The 12,892-nt window shown below is 43.8% G+C and overlaps 1 protein-coding gene across 1 annotated transcript; it reads left to right on the forward strand.

Moving 5' to 3' along the window:
- The first annotated feature begins 8,470 nt into the window (after window positions 1-8,470).
- NPFF (neuropeptide FF-amide peptide precursor) lies at window positions 8,471-12,556 on the forward strand. The gene is made up of 3 exons (XM_081938274.1): window positions 8,471-8,830; window positions 11,106-11,236; window positions 12,264-12,556. The coding sequence occupies exons 1-3, from the start codon at window positions 8,684-8,686 to the stop codon at window positions 12,388-12,390; spliced, it is 405 nt and encodes a 134-aa protein (XP_081794400.1). The 5' UTR covers window positions 8,471-8,683; the 3' UTR covers window positions 12,391-12,556.
- Window positions 12,557-12,892: the final 336 nt, after the last annotated feature.

Raw genomic sequence — 12,892 nt, forward strand, 5'->3', positions numbered from 1 at the left:
CAGGTGTTGCATTGTGAAGTAGGAAACTAGACAGCCTAGCCAGAATTCTGCACTAACAAGAATCTTACATTTTTGAAAGCCATTTTGTGACAAATGCTCTGGAATCCATGGGCAACCAAATCAGTATAGATCAGATTCTTGAAATGGAGAATTTGTCTCACTCGTCTTCTCCCCACTGCTTTTAGCTGGGGTGGGGGAGGCAAAGGATGTTGGCATGTTATAACTAAAGCTAGTTGAAAGAAAAACATGTTACATTGGCTTACTTCACACTTGTGCTGTTCACAAGGATATGGCATCCACAAGAACCCCCACAAACAAATGGAGTTTGTGAGGCAAAAGAAATGCTCTTACCCCCTGGCTAGGCAGAGGTCTCTTTGTACTCTCTGTCAAAGGAACTGACAGCCTGAAATAATAACAGCTGATATTACAATTAATAACACCTGCTCTCAACCAGGCAAGTGCCTCTGAACCAGATCCTCAAAAGCTGTAGCTATCTAAGCTTTCCTTGCATGTAGAATGTTTCTGCTCCAAAGTATTTCATTACAAAACCACTTTAATGTCTGCTTAAGGTGAACCTGCTTTCAGGGCCAAGGAGTCCCCTGTGGATTTTACTCTGCTAGTTGAACTGGGGGGCAGTGCTCATCTTCTTTCAAGGCCATTGATCCAGTGCTGCCCAAAGAATTTCCGCAGTCATGTGGCCAGCATGACGTCACAGAGCGCTGTTACCCCCCCCCCCCCCACTAAAATGGTACCTATTTATCTACTTGCATTTGTATGTCTTTGAACTGCTAGGTTGGCAGGTGCTGGGGTGAGGAGCTCGGGCCTTGAACCAGGGCCGAGAAGCCCATTGTCTTAACCACTGAGCATTCATGCCACCCCTTCCAGGGCCAAGAGCCGGGGGGGAGGGGAGCTAAGAGTGGCTTTGTGGCACATTCTGTTTTTGAATAAAATATTGCTGTTCACTAACTATAGCTAACTAAAAACTAGTTACTAACTATAACTAATACAAATTTCACAATGATGCACAAATACACATAGCAACCCTCCAAGACATCCTACGCCTAAATTAAAAGAAAAAAGAAAAGAAAAAAAGTTGGGAGAAACTGATTTTAACATCACATCAATAATGGAAAGTTTTCAGACAAAGGTTTTAACTTCTGGAAAGTACGCAATAAGAAGGCTGGCTGTGCCACTTGGAGACATCCAGAAGACTCTGAAGAGGCTTTATTCCCTGCGTGACCTAAACTGAATTAGTGTGTTCATCTCATCTCCAAGGGGCAGTGGATCTCTTAGGACAGGGCATCTGGTCCGTGGGCCACGGACCAGATGCATCACACGCTGGCCACGCCCACCCCGTTTAGTAAAGGGGGAGGAAGTTGATGACAATGTGACACCACAAGTTTGACACCCCTGTCTTAGGACCTATTGGCATAGTCCACCCAAAAGAGGCTGCCTGTTTCATGAAATCTTGCAAGAGTTTGCAGGTTTTCCCAATTGATTCTTTGGTTGATAGCTGAAATTTAAAAAATGAACTAGACTGGTTGACATCATCTGCTCTCTCACTTCAAGAATGTTCCTGTGGCATCCAGATGAACTACAAGAGCTGAAGCAGCATGACAGATCATCTGAGTGGAGACATATCTCAGACCTGGTGTCCTGCTTTTCTAGCTGATAGCTTAACCACTAGACCAAACTGGTTCATTTTTCACTCTAGCCCACAAAGCTCTCTATTCTGAGTTTTATTAGATAGCAGCTGATAATCCGGCGCTGACCAGGTATTTGTTTACCCCAACCCTCCTTCCATGAATGTTGCTGTAATTTCTAATGTTGGATTTTCCCCCTTACCAGAGAGAGCCCCCTTGTGGAGTACTGTGAAACCATTACCATAGCAACTCCACAGCACTGTACAGTAAAGGTCATTTTAAGGCAGTACAGTAGAAGCCATTTTAAGGCACAACAGGCTGTATCTTAACAGAATACACACCCCAAGGTGTTATGGGTGTCTTCACAGTATTTGTTTCCAGACAGTAAGTCATCTGTGTAGCAAGTTTGGTTGAAATTGCTTGAGGCGTTCCAGAGTTATGCTGGAACACATACAAACACACACACATGAAATAGGAAGCTGCTGTGCTGCACAGTACCAATCTGTGGCTTAATATTTTTATTTTCAAGAATGCCTTCAAGACTCATACTTGTTTCTAGATTAAAAAAAAACCTATAGATGGTTGTACAGCAGTGCTTTGTTTGAAAGTTCATTTTTTTTCAGAAAATTGGAAAGAATTGCCCAGAAACAAGAAAGAGACAAATGAATGGAAGGAAACACTCTCTTAATTTTATTCTGGCAAATGAATGCTAAGTAACAAGATCAGGCTCCCACAGCAGCCATTTTGTGAACGGGGTAACCTCTGCATGGCAGAACACTGAGGAAAAGTAAGTTGGACAGAACTGTTCTGTGGGGGGGAGTTTCTAAATATTATATATAAATAAATAAATTAGTAGACTTAAAACAGGATGGATAGCTGAGCAGGAATCTGAACTGACATCTCATTGCTGTAAAAAAAAAAAAAAAAGATGTGTCACAGTGCTGACTCCTTCTGCCCACCTGCCACAAAGGAAACAGTGATGTTGCTAACTGGGATATAAACAAAATTGTCTGAGCAATTCTGGCATGGGCAGCCACAGCAAAGCATAAATCATGCTTTACAGATGGGTTGATTCAGTATTAATTTTTTTAGATCATCATGATGTGGCCTTAGTAAATACTCTGAGGAAATGCCTGGATGTGCTCTTCATTTGATGCTTTGGTCTCCAAAGGGGGGAGAAAAATCAATAAAAATGATTAAATGGCCTTTAAATAAGCCTGCAAGATCTCCACAAAGTCAGACATCTGTGAAATTTTATTTATTGATTTTGATGGACGTATTTCCCTCAGGAGCGCAGCCTCCTACAATGCCAGAGTTTTATTTTTTTTTCTACAATAAGATAAATTGGGGAGAAAAGGATTTTTACAAAGTCATCCTTTGAGTTTTTAGGGGAGAGGGGGATGGACTTAACACAGGGTCTCCCCAAACCAAGTTCAACCCTCTAAACCAGACATTACATTGGCTGCATAGAAGAAGCATTATTGGGACCGACTCTGATTTATTTTTCTCTGGTGCAGAAATCCAGACAATTATAATCGGAAGAAACGACTCTAAAAGGCTTCTGGCTTGTGATTTTCATACTATAGCACTATTCTATGGTACCATATTTTTCCCTATCGTTTGGAAATGCTCTTCTGTTTTTCTGGCAATAATAGAAATGATAGGTAAATGATTACAAATGCATACAGGTTGGTGCTCCAATTTCCAGAATCCAACAACAAATAATATTTTTCTGGGATTCTTTTCCCAGTAATTTTGTAGGACTCTTTCAAAGAATTCTGATTAGGCAAATTGACAAAGGTCCGTCCAGGGGTTTTAGGCAAGTTCAAAGGTCAATGACCAGATGCTCCTGGGGACATGCAGCAAGGAATCAGCGATGGGATTTAATGTTTTTTACTACCGGTTATGTGGGTGTAGCTTGGTGGGCGTGGCTTGACTTGGTGGGCGTGGCTTGGTGGGTGTGGCAGGGGATGGATACTGTAAAATCCCCATTCCCTCCACACTCCAAGGGAAGGTTAGTGCAAAATCCCCAATCCTTCCCGATCAGCTGGGACTCAGGAGGCAGAGAGTAGGTGGGGGTGGAGCCAGTCAGGGGTGGTATTTACCGGTTCTCCGAACTACTCAAAATTTCCACTACCGGTTCTCCAGAACTGGTCAGAACCTGCTGAATACCACCACTGCAAGGGATGGGTTTTGCCATCATGGATTGGCCTCACAGGCTCTTCTTATGGGATCTAACTAGCTATTATGGCCTAACAAGATGATGTCAATTTGGAATCAAAAAATGAAACACGGGCTGGGACCTTAATGCAGGCCACTCTATTGCACATTTATCACAGGATTACCTACTCTGATTAGAAATGCCTCTAATGGATTTGGGGTAGGAAATCAAATCAACCAATCAACATAACCAATCAATTACTATTGTATCAGCAATTCCCTATAGATTTATCTGGCTGGCAGATGTCCTGTCTCTAGAAAACATTTTTGCCTGTTGATGTGGTCCCACCCTTGGTCTCTTTAAAACACAGCAACATCCAGCGTTTAAGTTACCAGTTTGCAAGTCCTCCATCATGATCTCAAGCACTGCAAGCCTGGGCGTTGTGTTCTTTCTGTGTGGTATTCTTAGCAGCAGCCTGCGTTTTCTCCACAAGCCACAAGGTGGCAGCATTGCTCTATCAACATCCAGAATCAACTCCTGAGTTGAAACTGTTTTCTAAAGGAAGATCTTCATTTTGCTGACCACAAGGACCCATTAATTTAGAAAGTGTACCCCCCCCTCCCCTGATAACATGTCTTTGGTGCTTGTGCCAAGAACGTCAACACTACAAACATTACACATCCAAATATGTCTCTTTTGCTCAAAGCTCAATTCACACACGCCTTTTATGCAGCAAGAACTGTTATTAAACAATAACATGCAGGTGCTCAGATCTCAGGCTTATGATTTGATTATTTTGTTCTTTGACACTTGTTGTTGTTGTTAGTTGCGAAGTCATGTCCGACCCATCATGACCCCATGGACAATGTTCCTCCAGGCCTTCCTGTCCTCTACCATCCTCTGGAGTCCATTTAAGCTCACGCCTACTGCTTCAGTGACTCCATCCAGCCACCTTATTCTCTGTCCTCCCCTTCTTCTTTTACCCTCAGTCTTTCCCAGCATTAGGCTCTTCTCCAGTGAGTCCTTCCTTCTCGTCAGGTGGCCAAAGGATTTGAGTTTCCTCTTCAGGATCTGGCCTTCTAAAGAGCAGTCAGGGTTGATCTCCTCTAGGATTGATCGGTTTGATCACCTTGCAGTCCAAGGGACTCGCAGGAGACTTCTCCAGCACCAGAGTTCAAAGGCCTCAATTCTTTGGCTCTCAGTCTTTCTTATGGTCCAACCTTCACAGCCATACATTGCAAATGGGAAAACCACAGCCTTGACTATATGCACTTTTGTTGGCAGGGTGATGTCTCTGCTTTTTAGTATGCTGCCTAGATTTGCCATAGCTTTCCTCCCCAGGAGAACTTTTAGTGGGAGGTTTTGTCTGGTTGACCAATTCCTGACTTTCTTCATTCTGTTCAGAATACCGACATCAAACTCATTTCTGGCCCTGGAACCGGGCTTCCTCAAAACGCTTATTTATCATTTCTCTTGAGGTACCAAATGCTCCCGAGATTTTCCAGGAATTTCCTCAGTTCTTCCTTTCAGCTTCTGTTTTCGTCTTTGTGATGTTTCATTCCCAAATACCTGCCTTTTTCAATAACTGATTTCTCTAAATGCCTTCCCCTGCAGTATTTATGCAATGCATTTCTTTCTCCAACACCCTCCATGATTTCCTTGTTTAAAACACAGTGGTGGGAGGATGTGGCCGGACGTGATTATTACAACCCCAATCAATTCAATGTGTCTTCCCTTCGTTTCATTAGAAATCAGCAGTAAAAATGGGGGTGGGGTTTGAGTCATAAGTGGAACATGGTATGTAGATGCCCCGTAAAAGGATGAGAACCAGGCCAGGGTTAGTTGGAAAGCATCTATGGACATTCAAAATCATCCAGGTCAAAAGGGTCGCAAAAAGTGCTTTTTCAAAAGGCAACTGGATAGTTTTTTTTCCTTGGGGAAGAATACGTTTTGCTTCTCATTCAAGAAGCTTCATCGATTCTGGCAGGGGCTATGGAGGGATTAACTCTGACAGGAGGGGGAGGGGGGATTGACTGCAAAGAAATATGATCCAACCTTCCTCCCCCCCCCCCAATCCTATCAGAATTGATCCCTTCATAGCAGTGGTGGGAGTCAATTTTTTTTACTACCTGTTCTGTGGGTGTGGCCTGCTGGGCGTAGCATGGCTTGGTGGGTGTGGCTTGGGCATGGCAGGGGAAGGATACTGTAAAATCTCCATTCCCTCCCCACCTCAGGGGAAGGTTACTGCAAAATCCCCATTTCTTCCCAATCAGCTGGGACTCAAGAGGTAGATAATAGATGGGGGTGGGGCCAGTCAGAAGGGGTATTTACTCAAAATGTTCGCTACCGGTTCTCCAGAACTGGTCAGAACCTGCTGAATATCATCTCTGCTTCATAGCCTCTACCATCCTGCCAGAACTGATGAAGCTTCTTGGATGAGCAGTGAAATGTCTTTTTCTTCTTCCTCAAGAATAAGCTGCCCAGTTGCCTTTTCAAAAAAAAAATTGTCTTTGAGTGTACACCTGCATGGAATTCTTTCCTTTTCTTCATCAAGTTGGCTGACAGGATCGAAGAACCTATGGACACCTAGTTGATTATTATTGGCTATAATGACTGGAAGTTGTTCCAAAGAGTCTCCACCCAGTGTTGTTATAAGAGCATCACTATGGAACCAGCTTCGTCCCATCACATCAGCCCGTCCCATTCAGTCAGTCAGGAAATGCATGCTACAGAGTCCATCAAATAATTTTGGCTGGCAGTCAAGGAAGAGGGCCTTTTCTGCTGCTGCCCCTACTTTATGGAACATCTTGCTCTAAGAGGTGAGGAAAGGCAATCGTCACCAAGCAATCAGTTTGAACCTCTATAGGAAACATGTTTTTGCATCTCTCTCTCTCTCTCTCTCTCTTTCTGTGTTGCCCACCTGCTGCTTTACCTTCTTCGCTTTATTCACCATCAGCAGGACGTGGCGCTCGAGGGCCATTTTTCACTACAACGTAAGTTTATCGTCTTCTCCTCCACCCAGAGATGTATCGCTGATAAACAAAAAGCTGTAGCTTGTGCAGCTTATTCCTTGCACTGATGGATACCAACCTGTCCATGGTGCCAATGCAGGAAAATACTTTATTGTTATTGGAAGTATTAATCAGCTGCTTATTAAGCCTGCAGGAAACACAGTCGAGGAATTAATATGTAGTCGGATCCATCGCTTTCTCCTGTTGCCTAAGGGTTGTACAGAAAAATCTCACACAAACACATACCAACACTTTTGCACCGGAAGCATACTTTTTTTTATATGGAAAGGTTTGGCAGGAAGAAATTGACGTTGTGTGAAGTGCTTTGGCATGAATGAAAGCCATATATTGTCAATGGAATTTCTTCCCTTTCAGGTAAAAACTCTAAGGATCCAGGAACAAATCTAATTCAGCCAATATGCTTCTCACATTCAGACCCAAGAAATGAAAGATTGTATATATGTATATATCATTTTTATCAATCATTTATCATCACCATCATTATCTCTCTCTCTGTCTCTGTCTGTCTGTCTGTCTGTCTCTCTCACCATCATCTCTGTTTATGCATCTATCATCATATCTACCTACCTACCTACCCACCTATCTTATATATATCTACAGTATCTATCTATCTATCATCTATCTATCTATCTATCATCTATCTATCTATCTATCTATCATCTATCTATCTATCTATCTATCTGTCCGTCCGTCCATCCATCCATCCTAAAAGCAGAACTCACCCCAGGTACACAGACAAGGACTTAACAGATCATAACAGATTAACAGTTGGAAGGGACCTTATATTTAGTCCAATCCACTGCTCAAGCAGGAGACCCTACACCATTTCTGACAAATGCAAACTCAAGGTAAACCGCTCCAAACTCCATTGCAGAAAATACGACTTCAGCAGCAGAGTGATCAATGCCTGGAATGCTCTACCCGACTCTGTTGTTACATCCCCCAACCCCCAAAAACTTTAACCTTAAACTGTCTACCGTGGATCTCACCCCATTCTTAAGAGGTCCGTAAAGGGGGCGTGCCTACCGCCCCTGTCCTACTGTCCCCATTTATTCGTACCCATTTCCCTTGCTCATGTCCATGTTTATACTTATACCTGTCATCTCGTAGGTTGACAAAGTAAATAAATTTATATATATATACTGTAATATTTCTGTTGCTAAGTGAGACAGTTGTTGAGTGTTAAGGTGGCTGAGCGTACGTCCCTTCAGTCCAGCAAATTACCCCGCGTACACACACGCGCTTCCCCGGGCGGGCGTTGTAAATGGCTTTCATTAAAAGCGCGCTTTGCCGACGTGAACGCCGCAGGGAAAACGGGGCTGGTTGAAAAGCGGCTGCTGGAAAAACCTGACAAATGCCCCGTCCCACGCAAGCATATCTGGGGGGCTCTAGTAGACCCATCAATCCAAGCCGGCTGCAGGAGACGATGGGTGTGTGTGGGGTGGTGGTGGTGTGTGTGTGTGTGTGTGTGTGTGTGTGTGTGTGTCAGCGTCCCAATCGCCGGCCTCGATTTCCCCGGCGCAAACCACACAGCGTGGTAAACAAGCAATTAGCCGAGGCGTCCCACCAGGGCCGAAAAGAGCCATTCTGCTGGATTTATCCTCGCAATAAACGCGCAAGCAGCCCCAGACGGCAACCGGCGCTCGCCTCTTGTCAGGGACCGTCGCGGTCCCACTCCACTCGTCACGGGGAAGCTGCCGCAGGGCCCCGCACCGCATGGGCTGCTGCCACCCCTGTCATCAATTCCGCCCCGCGCCTGGGATGGCAGGAGATATAAAGGCGCTGCCAGGAGAAGGGGAAGCAGGTCGGGTGGGGAGCAGAGAGGCGAGAGGAGCGGGGCCTCCACCATGGACGCTTCCCGCCTTTTGCTAGCGCTGGCCTTGCTTCTCTCGGGCAGCCTGAGGTCGGTCCGGAGTCTCGAGGAGGCGCTCGGCTCCCAAGAACTCTTGGCCGAAGAACCCAATGGCTACCCGGAGAGGTTTTTAGACTGGATGGTAAGTTGCCCCCCGAGGAAGCAGGGGACTGCTTCGGCCTTCCGTCAGCTTCCCGCCTTTTCACGTGGGAAAGTTTTAGCCGCAGGCGGATGTGGCTTGGGAGTCCGCGCCAAAGCTGCCTTTCCTTCTCCAAACTTTACACCGGGTGCCTATGGAGATTCTCAGTCATCCAGCTCATGGTGCTTTTTCAAGAGGCAACTGGACTTTCTGGATTTTTTTAAAAGACGTTTTGCTTCTGGTGCTAGAAGCTTCTTTAGAGCTCCATCCCTGACCTGGATGACTGAATCTCCATAGACATTTTAGCTTAGACAGAGTGCACAGTTGCCCTCCCACTCCCACCACATTTCATCTTTACCACAACCTTGCAAGGTGGGTGAAGGAGAGAGAAAGTACTCTGAACTGGAGCAGAGGAAAGCTTTGCTATAGATGTGCCGAGTCCCACTACCCATCACTATAGCCAGGCTATGTTACACCCATCCAAATGGGACAGTCAGTTGCATCTTTCCTACCAACAGAGACAAGGCTGGGGATCCTGGTATCAGCTTGCCAGTTTGGAGGTGAGAAGGTTAGCCGAAGCTCCACCAGGAGAGGAAAAATAAGCCCAACCGTGACAGGTTTATAGCTAATAGCCTTTGCTCATTTCTATTTCCCTTTGGGAACTCCTCAAGAAGGATGAAGAAGCATCCTGTTGTGATCCATCAAGCTCTGTGGCTAAACCAGATTTCTTCTAGTTTCTTCTATTATTCTTCCTCTTATCTGCTATCAGCTCCGGGACTCAGTAGGTGGTCTTAAGAAAGTAGTAATTAATTTTGGTGCTAATAAAGATCTGGGATAATTCTATAGAGCTCTGTCAAAGGAGTCTGCAAAGTGTGTGGAATTATTTGTGGATTAGGACACATTTATTTTGTGACTACCGTGCTTGCTGTGGATACAACTTAGAATACGGCAATTTAAGACTTTCAGATTTTTTTCTAAGCATGATTCCAGCAACAAAAGGTGTAAGGGGGTTCAGGTTGGAGAGCCTATATGTTGCTGTTCGTCAAACAAGCATCCATGTTTGCCTATGTATTGTGGACATGTGCTCTAATGAGTGACCACTCGATAAATAGTATACTGTGTATATATATATATATATATACCTTGTTTCTGGTGTACCATACTATTATTTGTGGAAATAGCTTCCTACGTAATTTTTTTCCACAAGCTATGCGGTTGATAAATATGATCTTCAGGATGTCTTTTTAGAGGAATTCTGTTCTTTTTGTTATATGGCTGCTGTTGGGAAAGGAACATGGGAGAAAAATTCCCTTTAGCAATCTTAAAACTGTCTTGCTGATCAATAGGCACCTTCGGCTGACTAGAATGAAGAGCAAGATTCTTTGCTTCCTGGTGTCTCTAAGGACACGTTTGCAGCAAGAGAATTTCCAGCTTGATATAGTCTGTCATATTCTGATATGGAGGCATCAGTTTACCCAAAAAGTGTCCTTGCAAATTCAGGATTGATAGGCAGCCTATAAAGACTCACAGCATATTGGGGGCTGAATAGAAGAGCTGCAGATTAGCTGTGCATTTAAAAAAAACATGCAAACTGAGCAATAAAAAAACAATATAGCCAGGATCCAACTCAGAGTAATCTTTCTCTTGTTATAGGTACTGGACAAAAATTAAACCAGAATGTACTTTTTAAGATTTACATCTGAAGCAGCCTTGCCCAGCCTGTTGCCCTCAAAACCTATCATTGCTAACTTGGCTGGGGAGAATGGGAGCTGTAAACATATACAGCTGGAAGATGCCAGGTTGTAGAAGGCTGATCAAAATCTAAAGGCAAGGTATATTTGGCTGGGTTCGCATAGCACACTTAATGCAGGTTGGGGGTTTGCACAGTACATACACTAACTCATTATGTAGGTTTCCCAACATATTAAACTTGCCATCTAAAAACAATCTAGGATTAAAACTAACCAAGCATAACATGTTGCATGAATGGAAGCTTTTGATCTTTAACTAACCAGGCTAGGCATATTGTGCGAATCCAGCCACTAGAGTGAAAGCAAAGGGAAGCTGCTGCCTTTAGGTTGTTATGGTGCAGGATGGATCTTCTCCAATACATAGATCTTCAAGCTGAAGCTACAGTCAGCATGCAACACCTGCATACATACTGTTCCTGTCGAGCTATTGTTGTCTTGGGTCTTCATCTGACCTGTTGTATCTCTTATACTTGGGGCAAACTCTCCTCCTGTCCAGTTGCATTCTCTGATGAACTTTCTTCCTACAGCCACAAGAGGGTGAGGACCACACTGGTCAGAGCTTACCTGATGACCATCTGCTGGGCGTCCTTCTCCGAACATTGTTCCATGCTGTGCAGAGACCTGGTCGCAGCCCTTCCTTCCTATTCCAGCCACAGAGGTATGACTGATTACAGGTTTATTAAATAGAACTATTTATTCAGGTGAAATAGGAGCAAAGACATTAACTTCATGTTTCTGTGCAATTTCAAAGTTTCACTTCGGTCAGTTTCCTGGATTTGATTTGAAAAACATTTTTTCAGTGGTTGCGATAGAACATCCAGCTACTCTTCTGCCAAGGCTACCTATGCTCTTCATTCAAATGGTGCGCTAATTGCAGAGATTTCATTAACCTCCCGTGGCATATATTGTAAATATCAGGCAACAGCTTCACAATTTAGAGATAATTAAAGGAGAACAAGAGATAATGTGTAATTGCTATCCAATTAGAGCTTTCCAAACTGTGTGTGTGTGTGTCTGTGTGTGTGTGTGTGTTATGTGTGTGCTAGATGAACCAAGATCAAGTACTAGTTCCAGCTGTAGGAGAAAAATTAACCAAGGATGTTTTATTTTACTGAATTCCTGGCTTACACCTTTGTACAAGCCAGGAATTGTGCTTGAAATAAACTGCTGATTGACTTTCTGTTGTGTTTATTCAGTAATTGAATAGTGTTTATGTTACATCCTGGTTTGAAACTAACGGCAAAGCAGAAATTGGGCAAAATGAAATTTAATTTTGGTTCATAGCCTCCAGGCTATGCAGGGGAAAACATGGGGACATCAGAACAGAGTTCTTTATGCTTCTCTCTGCTGTTGCTACATACAACTCCTGGCTTACTGGTGGCATCCCTATTCATGTGTAATTCCAACAAGGGATGCCTTTCATCTTTTCACCTTTCTGTCCTTTAAAAAGAACTAATTACTTCCTGAACCGCAATCCAATTCACTTCAGTCACTCAAGTCCTGGAGGCAAATGGTACCCATAATTCATTGCTTCTGAGCTTTCTGGAGTCATCTGACCAGCTACTGCTGGAGATAGGATGATTTATCAGAGGGAATATTTCTCTGATTTCCCCAAAGAGGGCCCAGTTTGTCCTTTCAGGCACTGCATTCTCTGCGTTGCTCTCTGTTTCTGATCCTTTCTATAGGTTTGGCCGTGAAGTCAGAACCAGCAATTTGAGAAGTGTTGGACGGATCAAACCACGGGCTTGGGATTCTCTGGCCCCTCAATTTCTGAGTATGGCTGCCCCACAACGCTTTGGCAAGAAAAAATGAAGCTGGAAGTAGCAATCCGGAAAAAATAAAACACCAAAAGTAATTGCTTCCTGGATCCTGGCAAACTGGACAGGAGCCACACCTTAATTTTCTGCTTCTTTATTTCTGTGTCTTGTCACTCAGCCTTAGCTGGGTGGCCCATCCCTGTTAAGGACCTGTATTTTATTTGTTGTCAACAATAATAAAACAACATTGTTACATCTTGGAGGATACTGCAGTCCTTTTGTCATGTAGATTAGCAGGTAACTCTCTCTGCAATTGATTTCTTCAGCTATAACCCTCATTGGTCTTGGTCTTCAGGATCATTGAAAAGGGATGAGGGGAGATGTACTTCAAAATATCTGCAGTGTTTTGTTAGAGAAGGGCATTCAGTTCTAAAGGGGAAAATGAATGGCACATTTGGAAAAAGAATTACGGTGCCTTCATAGGCGAATACATCTATGGTAAGTGAAGTCTGCTTTTATGCAGAGACTTCCTCTTCCGCCTCTGAAAATGCTAAAAA

The sequence above is a fragment of the Natrix helvetica genome, assembly GCF_964273705.1.
Source record: "Natrix helvetica genome assembly, chromosome: 1".
NCBI lineage: Eukaryota > Metazoa > Chordata > Lepidosauria > Squamata > Natricidae > Natrix > Natrix helvetica.

Excerpts from the sequence above, each read along its gene's own strand:
- NPFF (XM_081938274.1), top strand. The coding sequence starts at position 8,684 with ATGGACGCTTCCCGCCTTTTGCTAGCGCTGGCCTTGCTTCTCTCGGGC. Across the intron at positions 8,831-11,105 it reads AGAGGTTTTTAGACTGGATG|CCACAAGAGGGTGAGGACCA; the intron begins GTAAGTTGCCCC and ends TTCTTCCTACAG. Across the intron at positions 11,237-12,263 it reads TTCCTATTCCAGCCACAGAG|GTTTGGCCGTGAAGTCAGAA; the intron begins GTATGACTGATT and ends TCCTTTCTATAG.